Source organism: Poecilia latipinna, unplaced genomic scaffold (assembly GCF_001443285.1).
Source record: "Poecilia latipinna isolate Pla-1442-1.1 unplaced genomic scaffold, P_latipinna-1.0 Scaffold334, whole genome shotgun sequence".
Classification (NCBI taxonomy): domain Eukaryota; kingdom Metazoa; phylum Chordata; class Actinopteri; order Cyprinodontiformes; family Poeciliidae; genus Poecilia; species Poecilia latipinna.
In genome coordinates, this window is record NW_015112950.1 from 231,511 (window position 1) to 251,698 (window position 20,188).

General features: G+C 39.9%; 2 protein-coding genes across 5 annotated transcripts in view; both read right to left on the reverse strand.

Annotated features, from left to right (window-relative positions):
• Positions 1–7,970, reverse strand: part of rnf217 (ring finger protein 217) — a 20,936-nt gene extending 12,966 nt beyond the window's left edge. For both annotated transcript variants that reach the window (XR_001425342.1, XM_015035409.1), the window contains exon 1: positions 6,375–7,970. Coding sequence is in view for 1 of the 2 variants with exons in the window: in XM_015035409.1 (XP_014890895.1) it covers positions 6,375–7,379 (1,005 nt within the window). In the remaining variant the exon portion in view is untranslated. The remainder of the gene's footprint in view (positions 1–6,374) is intronic.
• Positions 7,971–10,043: 2,073 nt separating this feature from the next.
• The window catches only part of nkain2 (sodium/potassium transporting ATPase interacting 2), a 114,245-nt gene continuing 104,100 nt past the window's right edge, over positions 10,044–20,188 (reverse strand). For all 3 annotated transcript variants that reach the window (XM_015035420.1, XM_015035419.1, XM_015035418.1), the window contains 2 exons: positions 19,714–19,795; positions 10,044–15,056 (listed from right to left, as the gene is read on the reverse strand). In XM_015035420.1, coding sequence (XP_014890906.1) covers positions 15,047–15,056; positions 19,714–19,795 — 92 coding nt within the window. In that variant the 3' untranslated portion in view covers positions 10,044–15,046. The remainder of the gene's footprint in view (positions 15,057–19,713; positions 19,796–20,188) is intronic.

Genomic DNA, 20,188 nt, shown 5'->3' on the forward strand with positions numbered 1-20,188 from the left:
TTTGGGGAAGTCCTTCCCCATATTTTTGTTTTTTTTTTTTTTGGGCCCCCCCCCCCCCAAAAAAAAAAATGTAGATCTAAAACTGAATACAGAAAATCATTTACGGAGATTGCTTAATTATTAATCCGACTGTGTGTAATTGTTCTGTGAAGGCCTCAGAGGTTTCTTAGGTGTTTCCACATCTGATAGTCCGATAGCTGCAGTTCGATTGGTGACCAAAGTTGCAACATTTGTTACGTTTTCAGCTGGTGCGGTTCGCTTTCACACCAAACTCTTTGAAAAACCTGTTCACCTCCCTCACCTGCAGTGGCACCGCATCGAGAACTACTGAAGAAAACAACACAAGAACCTCAGAAGAAGAGCACAATTTCCTTCTTCATGAAATCTAAGCAAAAATAGAGAAGCGTGAGATGTCAATGGTAGGATTTCTCATGAGACGCTGGTAGAAGACCACAAACCATTTCTCTTCTTAGAGCTAAGACTCATGTTTGTTTTGGTTGTTTTTACCCAGAATGCCCTTTGCTATAGTCCACTTCCTGTTTCTGGAGTGGTCTTCACCCGCTTGGCATTCAAACATGCATTCGTACAGCGACTGAGTTCACTTTAATCACACTGAGACCTAGGTTTGTAGTCAGACCAGAGGTTTTTTTTTTTTTTTTCTTTTTTGGGTCCAAATTAGAGTTTAATTGCGCATTAACACATCCCCAAACAAAAAAGATTTTCTAGGCAATCAACCTAGAACTAAACAGGACTGGTGTGAATGCACCCTTACAGAACTCTGGTGGACAAACGGCATCATTAGAACCAAAAAAACACACCAGATCAATTTTCAAACGAAAATCTTAAAGATTATCCTGACATCCCATCTTCCAAAAATTGAAAAAGCATGGTACCACTGCAAATCTACTTACCAAACCTGATATTATTAGCAAGGCACAGTAATCTTACCCTATGATCCAACAGTGAAGATCAAAAGTAGGGGAATCAGGTCTTCATCAGTCCTTTATCACTTACTGCCCTGCAACCTTTTAGCCATCTTAGAGGATCTAATCATTCCTATGTCCATTCTTTCTTTTGTGAATGATATTCTTTTCTATCAACCTGCCTGGCTTCTTACACTTTGTCCATCAAGCCCCCTGGAGACTGTGGTTCTCGGAAAATATCTGCACCCTTTTATGGAGCCATGCCAAATGTTTGCTTTGGAACCTGTGCATAAGTACACACACACACACACACACACACACACACACAAGCTCATGCAGATAATAAGCACCATTTACTGACTACAAACCTCTATCCTTGCAGGCCTGAAAGCCGCGTCGTTTGTTTTCAAATACAACAGGGCACTGCCTGGTGGGACTGGTTCGACGGGTTTCTTCTCACAAACACGCGCCTCATTATTGTGTGGACAGCGTGACACGAGGCCGAATGTGTTCGGGTGCTAAGTATTTTTGCATCAACGGTGTGAAACAAACTAGGTCAACATAATATGCTGCAACCAGAAATATCGATAAGATCCGGTTTGACTCCTGAAATGGATTTTGATTCCTGGAAAGGCATTTATTTTATTGTGCGACTTCCAACAGGGCTCCGCACGATCCAATGTTAAATAAAATTTACATTTAACCCACGGTGACCCCTCTTGTAGCCTCTCGTTTCACACAAGAATGGAGATGAGTTATTTTCAGCCAAATCCAACCCCAACCTTACACAACATATTCCCCATTAGGGTTATGTATTGAACAAAAAAGCTGCGAGTGGAAATCGATTTCCTCCTAGACCTCAGCAGGTCTTACGTTAACCTTTAGCAGTCACAGTTTCAAGCTGCTGTTTTTCTGCGTGACTTCATCAGCTCACTTCCATTAAGGAGGAATTTTGTACCACATTTATTCGGTTTATCGAGTTTCGCAAGTATCTGTTTTATGACTAGTTCTCTTTAGTTCCGACACAGCATTTCTGTAACAGTGAGGTCTTGACTTTGACTGGGCCGCTGCAACACGTCTGTTGGAAGGTTTGTTTAGCATATTACACAGTCGAGTTCATAGTTGCTAAAAACAGGTAAAAACTTGATATTATGTGCAAATCCTGGTTCTAAATGTGAATGTAGTTAGTGGTTATGGATTTTGCACCCAAGTGCCTGCACCAGGCAAAAAAAAATTCTTTGGACAAGAAAAGGCCAGTGTTATCTCATCTTGAACAAGAATGTATTCTCCAGTCTTTGTTATTGCACTGTGATGAACTTTAACATTTAATGTCCCTTTCAGTGGCTTTTTTTCCACTTTATTTAGGTTTTGGTATGGATTTAATGGGATGTCTGCCTTTAAAAGACTGACAGGTATCTTAAGTGCTTTCCTATAGTTAATAATCAATCTAACTCCAGAATAATAAACTACAAATTCTTTGGGAATGATGCAACTGATTGATTTTAATGGTTAGTAAAAAAATTGCTTCTCTTATGTTAATTCAGATGTCTTTCCATTTTGAAACGGTGTTACCATACAGCATATGCTAAAGCTTCTGCATTTGATTAATTGTTGATGGCAAATTCATCTGATCAATTGGGTCTGGTTGTGACAGTAGGTACAAGTTTTTCCACATAGTTTTTTTCTTCTCTCTCTCTCCATTTGGCTTCATCTTTGCTTGATATAAAACCACTGATAACGAGGAATCTGTTGTGTGATATTACTGAATAATATGTATTCTCTAAAAATATTCCACCGGTACGAAGAGGCTAAAAAAAAAAAAAACAATAGCAAGTATTTTGCAACTTTAATCACTGTTGAAACGTGGTTTTGGAGCCAAACAAGCACGACCTCGTCTCCACCAACCCTCTCTGACATAACACTTACTCTCTACGCTCAATGCCAGGCCTGTGTGCTAAAATCAGCCTGCAGTCCATTCACCTGAATAAGAACACCGCCTCGAGGCAAGTTTTTTTTATGACCATTTTCATGTTTGGCTTGCTTATCAGATGGCGCACCTTTGGCTGTGACTGTACTATTATTCAAAACCTGTTATCAAAGTAGCACAACAGCAGACAAAAATCTACTTCAAATGACTGATTAAACAGTTTTACATAAACAGATTAAAGCAGATTAGAGCAACGGTTGCAACTTCCATGCGGCCTGAGTGATGTGAGAAGCTGCATAAATGCTGCATAACAGACAGTGTTTAGAAGATACCATCTCATGACAGAGGTGAGGCTTAAAGAATAAAAATAATCCATCCAGAGAGGTGTAAAGTAAGAGCAGATTTTGATTCTGCTGCAAAATGCTTATTAGAGGAAGTGGATTTTCACCTATCGGTTATTAATATGCTCGATTTATCACACTAAATCACTGGAAAAATGGTTCCGACTGCAACACCCTGCTGGTGTGCCAACAAAAATATTCCAGGCATCAACAAAGAAGACGTGTCTTTAGGAAGTAATCCAGAAGAGGATGGGCCCTCATCTGTCGCTTTGGTAAAGTGTTAACGGCGTCAGATGATGTACTTCAGAAGAAAAGCGAACCATTTGGAACCAGGATCTGAACACGCTCCACAGTTTCCAAAGTCGGCTGTTATATAAACTGTTTGAGCTTCTTCTGGTGCCTTGACCTAGATTCACAAAATATGTATTTGTCACAAGACAAAGAGACCTTCAGGTGCTGACTTCTAACTTTCTGGTTAACATTTCATAACACAGTCCTCCGCTTGTGAGTTAATGCCGAACAGCTTAGGTCGACCTCTTAATCTAGATATTCCATTAAGTATTTTAAACATGTGGGGTCAGCTTCTGGTGAATTTCCCAGAACTGGAGGCTGGACCCAAATGCCTCTGGGATGCTAAATATGGCGTATGAAAGCGTGACAAAGAATAACGTGCTCTAAGACTCATCAACCAGCTGCTGGATATTTATCAGCAGTGACTGTATCTAAGAGATAGGCGACAGCAACCCTCCTTTTCCCTACTTATCCAAGGGAATAAGTAGGGTTATTCCTACTTATTCCCTACTTATTATTGGTGTCACGATTGGTGAACCCATCGTGACACCAATATGGATATGGACAATACGGCTCAACCAGTGCGTCACTCTGTTAATAAGACTTTAATTTGGTGCTAATTTAAGGGATACTTTATTATTTTTTAAACAAATTGGGACAGCATTGTTCTTCAATGCTTTATTGGCATAGATATAATCGTAAATTGAGGCTAGATTCAAAAATAGATCAAACATAGTTTCTATTCGACGTCGCAGGTTCAACATGTTCAGGTTTTCCACCCTAACTAACACTAACATAGAAAATTGTGTTTTCAGACGTATCGCCAAGCTAGCTGGCAAAGAAAGGACGAAGCATGGAGGAAGTAATATAATAATAACATTGCAGTCAAATGATCCAAGCATGAATGTGTCTAATGTCTTGTATTTGCATGTTTCTTTTTTTGTTTACTTTACACACTGCCACTGTGATATTTGTGCAATAGTGTTTAAAGGTAAAAATGATTTGTTCGAGTTGGTGAGGATATGATGAATGTCTAACTCCAGTTTCTGCAGTGTCACATAAAAGGTGTTACAGGTGATTTGTGATTTTAATACAAATGTACAAAGACCAGGGTAACAGCATAAAGTCCTTGATCTTACTTCTTGATCTTTAGCTTCTAACAGTACCAAACTTCAGAGGAAGTGGTCTCTGTTTCAGCTACATGATTATGAGCTCTGCTTATAGACCCAATAACTCTCTGAGAACAAAAAGGGAAATTTTGTTTTTGCATTATCATCTCTTTCACCTTTCACTGCTCTCAGCGTATTGGCTGGATGAGAGATGTGCTTAATGCTCTTGACCTCTAATCTGGAAACCTGGCCTGCCCCAGAGCAGATTCGGTTTCCTGCATAAATTACCACAGTGTCTGCAGGAAGTGAAATATCCGAAGTTTAGAACAGAACCTGAAGTTACATCGATAAGTCAGGCCTGCTGCTCTGTATTACAGAATTATTCTACAATGACTATGGACTCTAGAAACACTGTCTGAAAATACTGTCAAAAGTAAAATGAATGCATTCTTACTATTCTTTAAAAAATAAGAGAAAATGATGTATGTCTTTAAAGTTGACAAAAAAAAGAGCTTATCTTACTCTCATGAATTCAATATTGTGTAATTGTACTGATGCATAAATACTCGTAGACAGGCGCAGTTCCAAAAACTGCTAATATCATTAAATTATTGCTGCGATAATAAAATTGATGTATTTCAAGAGTTTAAATTTTGACGTTTCCGTTTTACAGCTTTTGAAAATCCCAAACACGTTTTCTCAGAAAATTCCAATATTACATAAGACCACTTGTCTAAATTGGGTATTTTAAAAACAAAAATAGCAGCCTTCTGAAAATTAAAAAAATAATAATAATTGTAAAACACAAGAAACATACTCCTTGTGCAGGACCTGCTGTATCAGCACAGCATGGACATGATAAGCCTGTGGCGCAACTAAGATGCAACAAAATGTCAGATTCTGTGACTCTCCACTGTTCTCCTCCTGACTCCATGACCTTCATTTCCACATGGAATGCAAAATTTGCTTTCATCTGAAAAGAAAACTTTGGGCCATTAAGTAACAGTCCAGTACTTTCTGTCCATACCCAAGGCAAAACCTTTGATTGTATAACTTGTTCAGGGGTGCCTTTACCCCAAGGCGGTAATAGCACATATCCAGAATACATCTTTGTGTAGTGGCTATAAAAAAAAGAAGAAGAAAAACACTGACTCCAGCTGCAGTTCACAACTTGTGACTCTCCAAAAAAAATCATGAATGGGTTTGCTTCACAATATCTGTGATACTTGTACACATTTTTGACCACACTTTTTCCTTCCACTCTACTTTCTATGAATATGCTAGGATACAGCGCTCTGTGAAAAGGCATCTTTAATCTTTTTCCGCTTTAATTCCTTGTGCAGCGTGTCAGTGACCATCTGCTAGACAACAGTCCTCATTATTGAATTATTGTCTATTTCTGTATTAAATATCCTATTTCAGTGGTCTTGTGTAATATTTATTGTGTAATAGAAAATTAATGTTTTGTCTTCAAAACATTAATTTGAAATGTTTTCCTTAAGGAAAGTGTTTTATTCTATGTACAAATAGATGATACTGTGATTGTATGAATGTTTTTCATTTTACGGTTGGAGAGCCGAAGGAAAATTTCCACCTTGGGTGGACAATAAAGTTGTACCTATAAATAAGTCATCCTAAGAACAACAAATTACTTGTACTCTTTGACTTGACCGTGAGAAATGAGTTAAGTTTCAGATTACATTTTAATTTACTGAGCTGAACCTGTATGACAGGGTGCAGAATAATGGGCTCAAGAAAGAAACGCCACTGCAAGACCACCAACCAGGGAGCTGACGTAGATTTTCAGACACTCCTCACACAAGGCCTTCCCGCAGCAGAGCAGGGATGCGATGGGTTTCTCCTCCAGGCACACCCGGCAATCCTCTATCCGACTCTCCGCACCGGCCTGCACCCCATCCAGGCGGTGGGATATGTTCCCGAGCGGGTCCACCAGGTCATCCAGCGTGTACAGTACCGGTTCGGTGCCGTGGTCCTCCACCTTTACAGTCTCCAAGTCTGTTTCTGGTTCGTCAGATGTGACAGCGTCGTCGTAGCGGTCCGTGATTTCAGCATCTGTCCGTTGAGTGTCGTTGGCAATGCAGTATACCGTACAGTACACGTGCTCTTTGGCACTAAACGACTCACTTAAAGTCACAGTGTTGTTGTCGTCTTCAGTTTTAGGGTGCCACTTATCTCTGGCCTTTAAATATTTAACTCCTGTAACATCTGAAGTCGTCAACTCGTTTAAAGGCAGCTCGTTTTTACCACCGGCTCCTCCCGTCTCTGCGTCCGACTTTGGACACTCACCACATTCTGCTCCATCCACGTCCTTACAGTCGTTATTACCACTTTCTCCGCCGGCTCCATATTCCACTCCGCTCTGCATCCGACTTTTTGCACTAAAACAGCGAGAGGGCGACTTGGTATCACCGAAATTCCTCCTCAGAACCTCCACAGCGCTCGCCCTTCTCCTCCTCCCTGCTGCTCCGACTCCTCCGCTGTTGCAGTTGTTGTTGTTGTTGCCCTCCGCATCCCTCTCTCCCTCGCCTCTCCTCTTCCGCGTCCTCCCGTCGCCTCCATCGAGGGACAACCGGGAGTTTGAACGGATGACAGATCGGTTCAGGCCCCCTACTGGCATCTCAACTTCGCCGTCCGTGATGGAAGTTCCTGTCGTGTGGTTGCGGGACAATTTCCCCCTTCCCTCTTCGAAATTGCTTATAAAGCTCGGCATCTCGCAGGCGTCAGCTATCGGTTCGTCATCTTCCATCCCCGATTTAGCTCTCCCCATTTAGCGAGCAGGTCTGCCCCACGAGGACCTCTGTCTGTCGGCCTTCCTCTGGTCCTCCAACTCCTACTACCAAAACAAAACAAAGCGAGCAGCTCGCTGCTTCCCGATTTTGTCGTAAGCACCGAGGAGAGTGTTGATAGGCCGATGGGAAACCTAGTGGCGAAAGGAGATACTGCAACCAAGAGTCGACTGTAAAGCCGAATCAGATCAGGGAGAAAAAAAAGAGTTTCGGTAAAAGCCTTCCACAATAACTGGAAGATACAGTGTTACCTGGAAAAGTACAAAAGCTGACCTTAGTATTTTAAAACTCTGTTCTTCATTGTTTGTTTGTTTGTTTTTTTGCCTCATATAATCTCTTCTGCCCTCTCTCATTTCTTCAGGACACATTTCATTTAAGGAGTGAGAGTAAAAATGTCAGCATAGAATTGAAAAAGTTACAGACCCTCGTCCTATGCTAAATGTAGATAAAAGTCTTAAAACAGCAAATAAAAAAAGTCTACTTCACCATTTCTCTTTGAAGTATCTTAACCTTTGGTTTCTTATTAGTGTACAATTCACTTTATTTAGCCTGGTTTTTATGTAAAATTTCAAAAAATGCTCTTTTTTGTCTGAAGTGAAGCATTTATGTCTGTTTAATCCTATTCTTATACGGTTTATGTTTTAGTTTTATTAAGATTAAGTTATTGGAGTGCTCTGGACTGTTAGTTGTCTTGCTTGCCACATACTGGAAAACCTAAAAACATTTTTTTTGAGAGTCACACATTGAGAGAAACACATTTTGCAGAAAATCAATTCCTGTCAGGTACAATATCCCCCCCCAAATTGCACGTTGATTGGGATGAAGGGTGTAAAATATGCTGTGTGTTATAAAGACAGACTAAATAACTTTTTTGCACTGGTGTCATCTCTCTTTTTTCTCTTCTCTAAACTTGATGATTGCCTGACCACCTTGTGAGGCTTTCAGAAGTGTCATGCGCTGTTTGCGATATGTACATCTTCATGAGCACAGACAAAGCATTTGCATAGCACAACGTGTCAATCAGTGATGTTGTTACTTTGCATGCATAACTGTAGTGCGTCACATTTTTTCAGTGGTGCTTCTCTACTAAAAAATGTCACAGGGTTACCTCAGCTCTTTACTTTCCCAAAGTTTAATCATTATTTTTTATAAACTGTTAACCATTTAAAAATATTAATCAGTTGTGTTTTAATAAAAAAAAAACACGTGCTTATGAAACTGTTAGAATAAAATCAAGCTTGATCAAGATACACTGGCATCACACAAAGTCAGTTTAAGTTTAAAAGCATTTCTTGTGTAGTTACATAAAAAGTGTCTTGGGAGCCTCTAGTGTTTACATTTCTGGCTTGAGACAATGGGGCTTCTTATCAGGATGACCTTGACTGTCCAGGGCTGTTATTGACAGGAAAAGATCACATTGACTCCTCCTCAACTCTGTGCCAACTAAATGTTCTTGAGCAGGCGGATTTTGCTCTATGTGCATGGCATTTACACTCATGGTTCGCTGTCACTTTCTCTTGAAATCACTCACCTTATTATCCCCTGCAAATACCGAGATTCCAAATCTGGATGAAAGAGATTATGTTTATGCTAAATAGGATGCTTTGAAAAATTGATAGACCTCATTTTGAAAGCGACATTAGCAGTGGTTGCTCCTATACACTGTACATCGCTGCCGACTCTAGCAGGGATGTGCAGCCAACTTTATTGTTAGCTTTTGTTATGAGCTGCATTGTTGATCCTCCCTTGTAAGTCACTTTGGATAAATATAAAGAAAATAAGGTGTTTCTTTTTACATTGCAGTTTATACTTCCTGTATTGCATGTCTTTTTGTTCCGTACAAGATCTTTCAGTAGTTTTGAGAGGGAAAACCTTGTTGTTGCCTGTTTGTCATCACTAATGAGAAGTGTGAGAAGTGTTAAAAAGAGAGATACCTTGGCTTGGCAGATGACGCCTACCAGCAGAAACCAAATTTACAGTGGCATACGACAGTTTGAAAAATATTTCAGCTGCAAGAACACAGGGTGCTGTAAAGATGAGCAAGGGAGTATTGTGTGAACCAGTCTAGCTCGATGCTGGCTGTTGCTTGCCATTGCATCATTTTTACTTTAAAACTCCTACCCTAACTCAAAATGCTCTTATCTCATTCCAGTGAAAAAGATTGAAATGAAAGTATATTGAATGGACACATTTTTGGACTGCTGTTTTTGGCAGCAGCCTCTCAATTTGGGCTGGTAGCTCTGCAAGGATGTTTTGTTGCTGTCGACCGTCTTAGTTGTTCTGATTGGATTTTTAGAGCAGGCATTCAATAACGCAGCATACTACTTATGAAAATCCCCAATTGATTTTTTTCTCGTTCCGCATAAAACTGAAGGTTTGAGTTTTACTTCATTAATCTTATTCTAAATGACCCTTGGAGAGTAGAGGAGCATGTTTCGCTATGTTCTACTGCCAGAACAGCGGAAAACAACAGCAACATTATTCCATGAATGATCTACGAATTTTGGCTGTCGTCTTTTGCTTCAGGTTTTTTGTTTTTTTTTTAGCAGTGAACTCCACAGCACTGAAAAAGGAACATCACACAAAATAAAGGTTGCAAGCCATCAGAGGTGAGAACAGAGAAGAGAGGACACGGCACACCTTCATTCTCCAGACTCTACTTTAATCCCAGCTGTCTAGTTTATGTACAGTCACCTGTGGGAAAACCAGCATGAAAACAGGAGCTAATAACACACATGGTTATAGTCTGTGGCAAACTGTAACAAATCAACCCAGAACCAAAATATTCACCTGAATGTACTAAACCAGTAAAGCTAAAGTCAAATATTTGAGTTGCATTCTTGAGAAACTTCCTGGAAATAAATGGGATTTCCATCAGAACTTTGTAATAGCTTGAATAAATGTTTATTGATAAGGCTTTGCAGCACCCTCCTAACTTATGGGCACCACTGGTAAATAAATTCATATTGAAAAAAAAAAAAAAAAATCCTGGATGTTCCCATAGTGAGGAATGGAGATTTTTTTTATTTTTTGCCACCCTCAGTTTTTATTGCAGCAATACGAACTTAGGTTTGGTCTACCAGGTCTATATTTCTGTTGTTTTAAACACGCCCCTATTTTTTTTAATTATTATTATTCTAGAATGTGCATATTAGTAGCCTTTTAATTCCAACCATCTTTTGACTTAAAACCAAACATCTGCCTTATTTAAATCGCATGTCCTTTTGTCTGACTGTTCTTTTGAAAAAAAAATTTTTTTTTAAATGCTTTGACAGTTTTACACCAGATGTAACAGGAAGCACATGTTAAAAAGAAAGTATTTTAGTCTCTTCAGTCTAAATAATATTTATCCCAAAGTCTTGGGGATCCTTGAGATGTTCTGTGACAAATGTAAGGTCTTTGTGCTTTGTTTGGCCAGCAACAATTTTTGCCCTGTTTCTCTGTCTTATTGTTGAGACAAGTACGTTTTAAAGTGCTTTAAATTTTACTCTAGGGTTTTTTTTTTTGTTACATTTTGGATGAGTCGTTGCTTTGCTGTCAAGGTATTTTTTAGTGGGACTTTGCAAACTTTTGCAGACTGGTAGATGTAAATGACTGTTTCTCACCTGCCTTGGATTTCTTTAAGTCAAAGTTTGGTCACCGATGAGACTTTTTGCCTGCTCCACATTATCAGATACGTTCTGCTTAATCAACGTCTTGATTCTACGGCTCATTCAGTAATCGGGTAAGTGAAAGTTCACCAGACGCAATAAAACAAAGTGGTCAGTTAGGATTACAGTAAGTGGGCAGTATTACTATTTCACATAGTGCCAGGTTGGTTTGGTAAGCTTTTTCCTTTAATCCACAATATCATCCTTTAAAAACTGTTTTTTTTTTTTTGCTATATCTATTGGATATTAGCATTTTGATAAACTGAAAACAACAGTTTATCAAACTGCATAACCGCATCTTTTGCTTACCCTTATGGACGCTACTAACAGTGGTGACAATGATTTTGTTTAAAAAATAAAAATAAAAATTAGCTCTTGATGAGAGACATTTTCTCCCTCTGAATAAATTTACTCTAGTCAAAATTGGAATTTATTTAATTGGATGATGATGCTACTGCAATAAAAGATATCTAGTCGCCTCATGGCTTCTTACACATCTTTATGGGTCAATCAATTTAAAAAGTACTGTTAGTCCTTCGATGGTAGTAAAGATTGAGATCTACACAAAGTCTTCAATTAATCGTCCAGCTACTGGTCAGTGGCCTGCAGGGAGCTCTGCCTTCAGTTTAAATTGCTGCTTCGCTGTGGTCTGGTCCAGATGGGTTTTACTGGGTCTGGGTTAAGGGCTGTACAGTTCACCATAACTCTGAAAACAAAGAGCAAACACACACACACACACACTCACACCTTTTTATGCACCTTTCTGACTTGTTGAAGGGTTGTTTCCTGTTAAAATGCAGAGATTGTTGCTTGTTACAGTGCCAGCTGAGTTTAAATTAAGTACCTTCTTCAGAGGCAAATAAATTAATTGCTTTTTTTTTTTTTTTGGTCCAAATAATACTAATCCAATTTAAATCTTGGAGCAAAAACATTTCACCACAAGTCAGTTTTAGTTAAGAAAAGAAATATCTTGAGAACATTGAAGTGACAATTAACTTTGCAGCCTTAGCAATGTACTAGAAATCAATTTCCACCCCTGACATAACTAGACTTTAGTCCAGCTAAGTTTTTTTCAGTCTATTTTTCTCAAATTCTCTCATTTCATATACTCTATACAGTTAGAAGAAATAAAACCTAGTTTTTTTTTCCCCACTTATACACAACATCATACATTAATAGTCAACTAGAAAAAACAGTACACACAGCCACATGTTAATTAAAAAAACGTCTAGAAGATCAAAGTTACATTTCATCATTGTACATTGTGGTTGCCTACGTTCTCCTAAACTCTGCAGACTCTTATTTATAGAAAACAGCAAAAAAAAAACAACAAAAAAAAAAAAACGCACAAAGTTCACATTGAGGATCCTTTGAAGAAAGCCGAGGAGCACCCAGCAACCCAAACAGCTCCCCCTATTATTATATTTTTGTTTGTTTTTTACTCGTTTTTATGAAGCCAGTGAATCACACGAGGCATGAGATTAAATATGCAACAGTTTGGAAACACCTCATGCAAACACACACAAAAAAAAAAAAAAAACGCCGTCTCTGTCCTCCGGGCAGGCGGATCGACTCTGAACGTAAACCACAAAGTTTTGTTACAAAACAGGTAAACTGCTGAAGAGAACTGCAGATTAAACCAGGGTAGCAGTCCTTCTGCACGTCGAGAGGAGGGCGTCTTCAGCAAAAGGCCTCAAACATTTGGTCCAGTTAATCAAAAATGTGTAAGACCTTAGTTGTGTTTCCCAACAAAGGTAGAAGAGCAAAAAAAAACAACAACTGCTGTATGTCTGGGTTTTCTTTTCTTACAAGGAAATCATAAAAAAGTAAGCCTCAGCCTGTTTTTTGGTCCCAGTCTGTGGCTCATGAGTGGGATTGAGTTGGCACTTTCATCTTGAAAAAAAAATGTTGAGGTGTGAGGTGACAGAAGGGGCTTGCTAAGCCTCCTGCCTGTTTAAAAGAGGCTAAATATAGTAGGTGGGATTTGTTCAGCCTCCGCTTGTCATGATTTCATTGGTTGTCAAATCAGGTATTTGAAATAAATCAACATATAACAAACCAAATTTTTTGATTGTTTGATGTTGTCCATGTGTTCCTAAAGCTTCAGTTCACGTCGAGACTCAAATGGCTGCGATTGTCTTTTCTGTTGGGGATGTGTGCAAGCGTTAGTTTCAACTGATTTGAACAATTCACGTTTGGCAGTTGATAAAACTTGCAAAAAAAAAAACTTGCAAATTTCACCTGATAGTACGGTGAAAAAGTGAACATTTTTCAGTTGCAAATTTCAATGTACTATGTTGGGATTTCATGTGATAGACCAACACAAAGCACAGCTGTGACACTGATGGAAAAAGACATGCCGTTTTCAAAGTTTTAAAGAAAAAAAGTCATAAGGATGTGTTATGGATTCGTATTTTCACGTGTATTTGCTAAGAAGCTCCAGCTCAGTCAGACTGGATGGAGATGGGCAAAGATTTTTCAATTGGATTTACATCTGGACTTTCACTGGACCACTACATGAATATGCTATTCCATATTAGCTTTGGCTAACGCAGTGGTTCCCAAACTTTTTCTCCTGGTTCCCCCCATTGGTTTCCAAACACTTAGAGAGACTTCCTGTTTGACGCCCCCAGTTATACGATGTGTCCGGCGGAGAAGGGGTAGGGAAACTCTTCGAGACTCCCTGTTATACTCTTTATTTAGGGGTATTGAATTAAAAGGTGTTGTATACAAAAGCATACCAAACGATTGAGGTTTTTCTATGTAAAATATTTTGAAAAACATGCCTTTTTTCCCTTCATTTTACCACCAATGTCCTACTTTGTCTTCGTCTATCACATCAAAACATGTTGAAGTTTACGCTTTTAATGTGAAAAAACTCAAATTATTACTTTTTCAGGGGACTGTAGACAGGAGGGGTAGGAGGAGCGTTGCTCTTTCTGTCGACCTCTTTGCGTCTGTCTTGAGTGGAAGACAAAATATTTAGACAGGGCGGCAAGACGAGCCTGGGTCGTCTCGAAACGCTGCAGCTTAAAGGTGAGAGTCACCTCTGTCCATTTCTGTCCACACTCTCTGTCGAGTAGACAGCATGACTTTTGTAAACATTGTTAAGATTCACATTAGTAAGAAGGACCTGTGTAAGTGTGCATGCGTGCTTATCTTGTCCACATGCATGTGTGAGCTGCGAGCCCGTAAGTCGTCACGTCACACCGTTAGTCAACATTCATAAAACACAGGTAAAAAGCGAGTCTGGGCTTCCTGCGCGGTTTCACTTTTTGCAGTCAATGACGAGATCCCGAATGCAGCAGGAAAGGTAGGGTTTTAGAAAAGCGATGTCTGACATTCCTCCATCAGTAGTCGCCTTTGCAGGTTCCTGGTAGGAAGTCCGGTAAGTAAACTGTCAGGCACCAAGAGCGGAAAAAGCTCGGTTAGATTTTAGAAGTGTTTTTTTTTCTTTTTAAAGTCTTTGGTCAGGCGCATCTGCGTGAAACAACTCAAGGAGTATTGAGCCGGAACATTTTCTTACTGTATCTTGAAGGAACTGGGGCTCAGTTCTGAGATTTGTCAGCAGGATTTTAGATTCTTCCAGAAGGCCTGAGGAAAAGCCAACCTTATTTCACCCCCTTACAACGCTGATATTCATTTGCAAAGAAAAAAAAAGAAACAAAAGAGAAAAGAAAAAAGAACAGAGGCAAATAATAACAGGCTCCTGACAGGGCTCCAAAAATATGAAATAAGTGTGGCTCACAAGTGTTGCAGTTACCACTTTTGGCCACATGATGCCAGTATTTCATCAGGGACTCCATCAGTAGACAACTGGAGCCAGAGGATCCCATCTGATTGAGCTTTTCAGGGTATTTGGAGTAAGAAATGGAGACTGTGATCTATCCTCTGCCTGTATGTCTGTCTCTGTTTGTTAGAAGAGAGTTGGAGTGGTAAACACAGGGCTCTAAGCAGTGATAGTTGGTAAGGCAGCTCCTCTGGAGTGGCTTCCGGGTTTATTTTGACCTTCAAAAAAAAAAAGAGAAAGAGAGAGAGAGAGGAGAACAACAAAATCAGATTTGACAGGCATGTTGCAAATTTACAGCATACATTCACTCACTGAAAATATACGTCGGCATACTTAAGATGTTATCAAACAATGAGGACTTTGAAGCCTGTAAAGCAGAAATATTTGGTAAAACTGAAAAGATAGCAGGCTAATGGGTTTATGATGAAATGCTGCACAACTAATTTTGCTCTATATTATCCTTGAGTAAGTAATTGCTCTGACAAATAAGCTTAATGGCGTAATGTTGCTTGAAGAGAACATCAGAAGCACTTGTCCCATGTGTTCCGTGCGAGATAATAACACTCCAGAGACGTCTCAACACTCTCGTGGGTGTGCTGGCTTTCTCGAGCGGTTCTCCTTTAAAAATTAAACATACTGTACATCAGAGAAGAACGCATTTGGTGCATTTCGTAGAAACAGATAGCAGCTCACACTTTTGTGATTGTCAAAATAATAAATGTCCCACTGTTCTGCTTTCCTGCCTCTGCTGATAGTGGAATATTAGAGCTGCACCACACGTAGCGTTTTTGCACAAAATAAGTTCAGTTTGTGTCCCGTCTTTAAGCGAACTTAAAATGAAAGTTTCTTTTGGATTTCTTTCCTCTTCACACTTTTCTCTCAGCTCAAAGACCAGCTAGCAGCCTAACAGTTGTCCAGTCTGCAGACTTCACCACCTGAGCTGTGGATCTCTGCAGCTCTTGCAGAGTTAAGGGCTTCTTGGACGGTTCTGACTAATGCTCTAATTGCCTTCTTTGAACTCCTATGAGTTCAGGTGGATGGCCATGTTGTAGCAGGTTCTCTGTTGAGCCACGTTGAACATCTGTTATATGAGCCTTATTACTCAACATGTTGTTTTGCTCACAGTTTGATGTTTTGTAAGAATGTGTCGACATTCAGAGACAATAACTTAGATCCAATCACAATTAGCCTCCTCGGACAAACAGATATTGCTCCAAATTAAAACATGTTATATTATTAATAATTGCTCCAGTCATGACAAGTATGCTCAGTATTTTATAGAGCAGTCTTCAGCTGGTATGGCTGCAAATGTGAGTCAAAGCATTTCCTGGCCTGCACCTTATGGACAAAAGACTCCAGAGTGTTAGTTTTCTTGGGTTTGCATGTGACTGCCCTCCTGTTCAGTCTCCCCCCCGGCAATTTGTGTAGAGTTCAAGTCAGGCAGCTATAACAGAGATTTTAGTATCTTCCCAGCCTAGCCGCAGAGGACTTATCCTTGTGCTCGCTGTCCTGTTTTGAAGCAATGGCACCCAAGCTTCAGTGTCCTCACAGCAGGCATGACATTTTCACCCAGGATTTATTGCGCCAGAGGAAGCAAAGCAGCCACAGAAGCTCACTTAGCAACCACCGTGCTTCTGGTCAGTGCTCAACTCTGATCCACGGGTCCTAAAAGTTCCAGTTTTGATTGACTGATCCATAGGACAAAATCCCCAAAACACTTTGGCTAATGTATAAAGCTGTGAGCAAATTGGAGCTGCATTTTTTTATGCTTTGGGATCAGCGGCAGTATATGACTTAAAGTCCAAGTCAAGCGATTGGTATGCACCTTGTCTACATCTTGCTGAAGGTCGTCAGTAAAGGGTCTCAGAATCTCAGGATTCAGGAAGTTTCCTCTTTCTGCCATGCTTAGGTGTTACAGCCTCCGTTCCTTCAACTTTAAAGTCGCAAACAATGCTCCAGCTGTATCTGCCGGGGCCTTTGCTGCCTCTTTTCAGAATTATCCTTGCTTGTGCAAGTCAGTGACGTCATCTTTGAACTTTTTGGCCATATTTCTAACGTGCAATGAAACCAGACCAGGTCTTACGTGTTCTATTCCAAGAGCACCTTGTCCAGATGAAGCCCTTGATTGTTTGCATCCAGGAGTGTCTGAGATCAGACCTGATGTGCAAACCTAAATTGCAGAGGGGATTCAATTATTTATAGGTGCAACTGCAGGTGTCATGTGTTATTTCCTCGTCTCATCTTACAATGGTTAACAAGCAAATAATGCCAGAGATTTGAATAAAAAGATGTTTCTGGCGCCTTAGAGATGCTGACGGCTATGTTATTAGCTTCATGTGTCATGGCAGTGTGTCTGTATATATCCATGGCACAGAGAGATTCCTTTGGGACGGGATGGCTGATGCTATTTTATTACTCCCTTCGGCCAGAGCCAATAAACACCAAACAAAGGGGAGGACGGCTGGAAAACAATGATAGCATATTGATGATGTTTGTGGACGAGAGTGTGCATTTCAAGGTTCGTCTGCGTGGATTAACATGTTTATGAGCAAAAGCTGTCTATCAGCACAAATACTGTGTCTGGATGTCTGTGTGCACAGTGATGAGTGTGTGTGTGCGCGCGCTGCTGTTTGTGCATAGATATTTGTATTTGTACTACAGCTGAGGTGTGTTTGTGTTTCCAGGCATTATTTAGAGGCTTGGTGATTTATGATCTGGGTTATGGCTTCCACTGGGGACATATAAAACTACAGAATAGTCCTTTATTGCTTTTTTCTTTGTTTAGTCCTGCGTGTCATCCATCACTTCGTTTCTCTCATTCTCTTCCTCTCTTTCGCTTCGTCCACCGTTTTTCCATCTCCACGCCTCTGCATCTCCCTCTGATTTGCGTCGGTCCTTGTCTAATACAAACGGGTATTGACATTCTGTCTGGTGCACATCAGCCAAGTCACTATTATCTCATCTCGTTGTTTGGTACATTACAGTAGCTTTATCTGTGTGGCTCGGCGCTTCCCGCAGGGCAGAGTTAGGCTTTGAGGTTGATGTCGACGATGTGCCAGTCTGCACCTAGATGCATTTCTCAGACGACTTACTGGCACTCTGTCCACCAAATGGCCAAAGCACCTCAAGAAAAACAGGAAGCTACAATTTAAATTTAAAATAGGCACAAGAAGGAGAGAAACTAAAGATTCTAGTGGATCAAAATCCGATTTATAGCTAGATGATAACCCTCCTTTACAGAATTACCTTTATTTAAAGAGACTGAGAGCAATGATGAAAGAACTGACCAAGGTCTGGTAAATGCTACCCTTCAACACTCAATGTGTTCATGCCATATTATGCACAGTGGCTTGTGTATGTACGAAATATAAACGAAAGCTGAACCCCGAACACAGCTGACTAATGCAGAAAGTAAAATCTGGGAACATTTCTATGTCTTTCTATGGAAATAAGCTAGATTTCTAATGCATACAACCCTTGTAGTACTGGTGCTTAAAACATAAACTTCAATCTTCTGTGTCAGGACAACACCGAAAGCACATCATAGCAAAACGGATGAATATTTATGCATGATTTTCATTTTTTTGTGTGTGAGAATCTAATTGACATGACTGTTGGATGTAACAGCAGATTTAAAAGAATGTATTCTGGTCAGATAAGAACAAAATGAAACCTTCTCAGGCAACACTGAACGTCATCTGTAAATCTTGGTGATGGCTGCATCATGCCATGGGATTGGGAATCTGGTTAGTTTATAGAAAGATAGACGGAGCTACATGCAAAGCAATCTTGAGGAAAGAAGAATATGTTAGATGCTGAAAAGGGCTTGAAACTGGATCGAGGTTTACTTTTCCACAGGGCAAAGACCAAAAATGCACAGCCAGAGCTACAGTGGAATGATTTAGATAAAAACACATTCATGTGAATCGCCCTGTCAAAATACATACTGGGGCAAGATTTGACAATTAACAGTCACAGTTCTTCTCCATCAAGTCTTAGTGAGTGTGAGATATTTTGCAAAAAATAAAATAAAATAATGAGCAAAAATTGAGTCTGTAGAGGGGAAAAGCTGGTGAAGAGATAGCCTCCAAAGAATAGCGGCTGTGAGTGAAAGGACCAACAATTATCAGTACCCTTTTCAGACTTTTACAAAAAATAATTGAAAATCTTCTATTCCTTCCTTTTATTTAACCGCTATGTTAATTAAAAGTTGTTGTGTTGAACTAACACATAAAAAGTCTTTAAAAAAATGCACATTAATGTTGTGGTTGTAACATCATGCAACTTACAAAAGCTCAAGAGGGATGAAGAAATTACATATTCTGGGTACATTTCAAGGTATTTGTGATGGAAAAAAAAACAAACGTTTGAACTAGTATTTAAAAGTCTATAGTAATGTCTATGTCTATAATGTCTACTGCTTTTGTTTTTGGATTACTAGATGTGGGAGCCTGCACTGATTAGCGTTGTTTCCAGTACATACCACGGCTTCACGGATTAAATTCTGTAGAGTTTAGAGGCTTTTCTTGTTTCTATGCACTCCCAGCGATAAGGCTGAGCGCATTGTTCTGCAGTGGCTGGCCGCTATTATGTGGTGCTGTTGCTACGGCCATATGCTTTCTTCTGAAGTAGCCCTTGTGCGGGTGGTATTTATCGAAATAACATCCAAATGAATGCCAACACTCAAGGTTTTACAGTAGAAATTTGCACTGAAACAAGAAAATCAATGCCATACACTTTACCAGTTGGTGGTTTTATTGATGTAGCTGACCAGCGCACGGTATTTTACCCCCCCATCTGACTGGATGTAACATTTCAAAAAGCCAAATGCGACATAAAATGCAGGCGAACATACACAAATCCAACTATACTCACATGTACATAGGCTGTAGCTGGAGGTGGGAGGCTTTCTGGGGTCCCTGGTAACCATAGGAGTCGAATCCTCCTATAAAATCAACTACACAGAAACAAACACACAATAGTAATTAGCACCTATTTTGCTGGTTGACATTTGTTAACCTCCTGCCATGAGCGAATTATTTCTTTCGACCTCACGCACCTACCGAGGTGTTGTTGGTACATCTCGCACTCGAACCGCTAAGTCTTCTAAATGCCTTCCAGAGAAAATTTGGCTCCGTCTGTACGAAAACACTTTGATGCAAATCTAATTCCATTTTTAAGAGGGAGAGTGAGAATTATGCAGCAATATATTTATGCCCAGGGAGTGCACTTAACTTCTAAATTATCTAGAATAACTCCACAGACTCCTGAGCTGAGAAGCTGCCAGCAGGTGGGTGCTCTCCTCAGTCTGAAGCGGAGAGCACGGACTTTTGAAAAGAGGAAGTGCTTC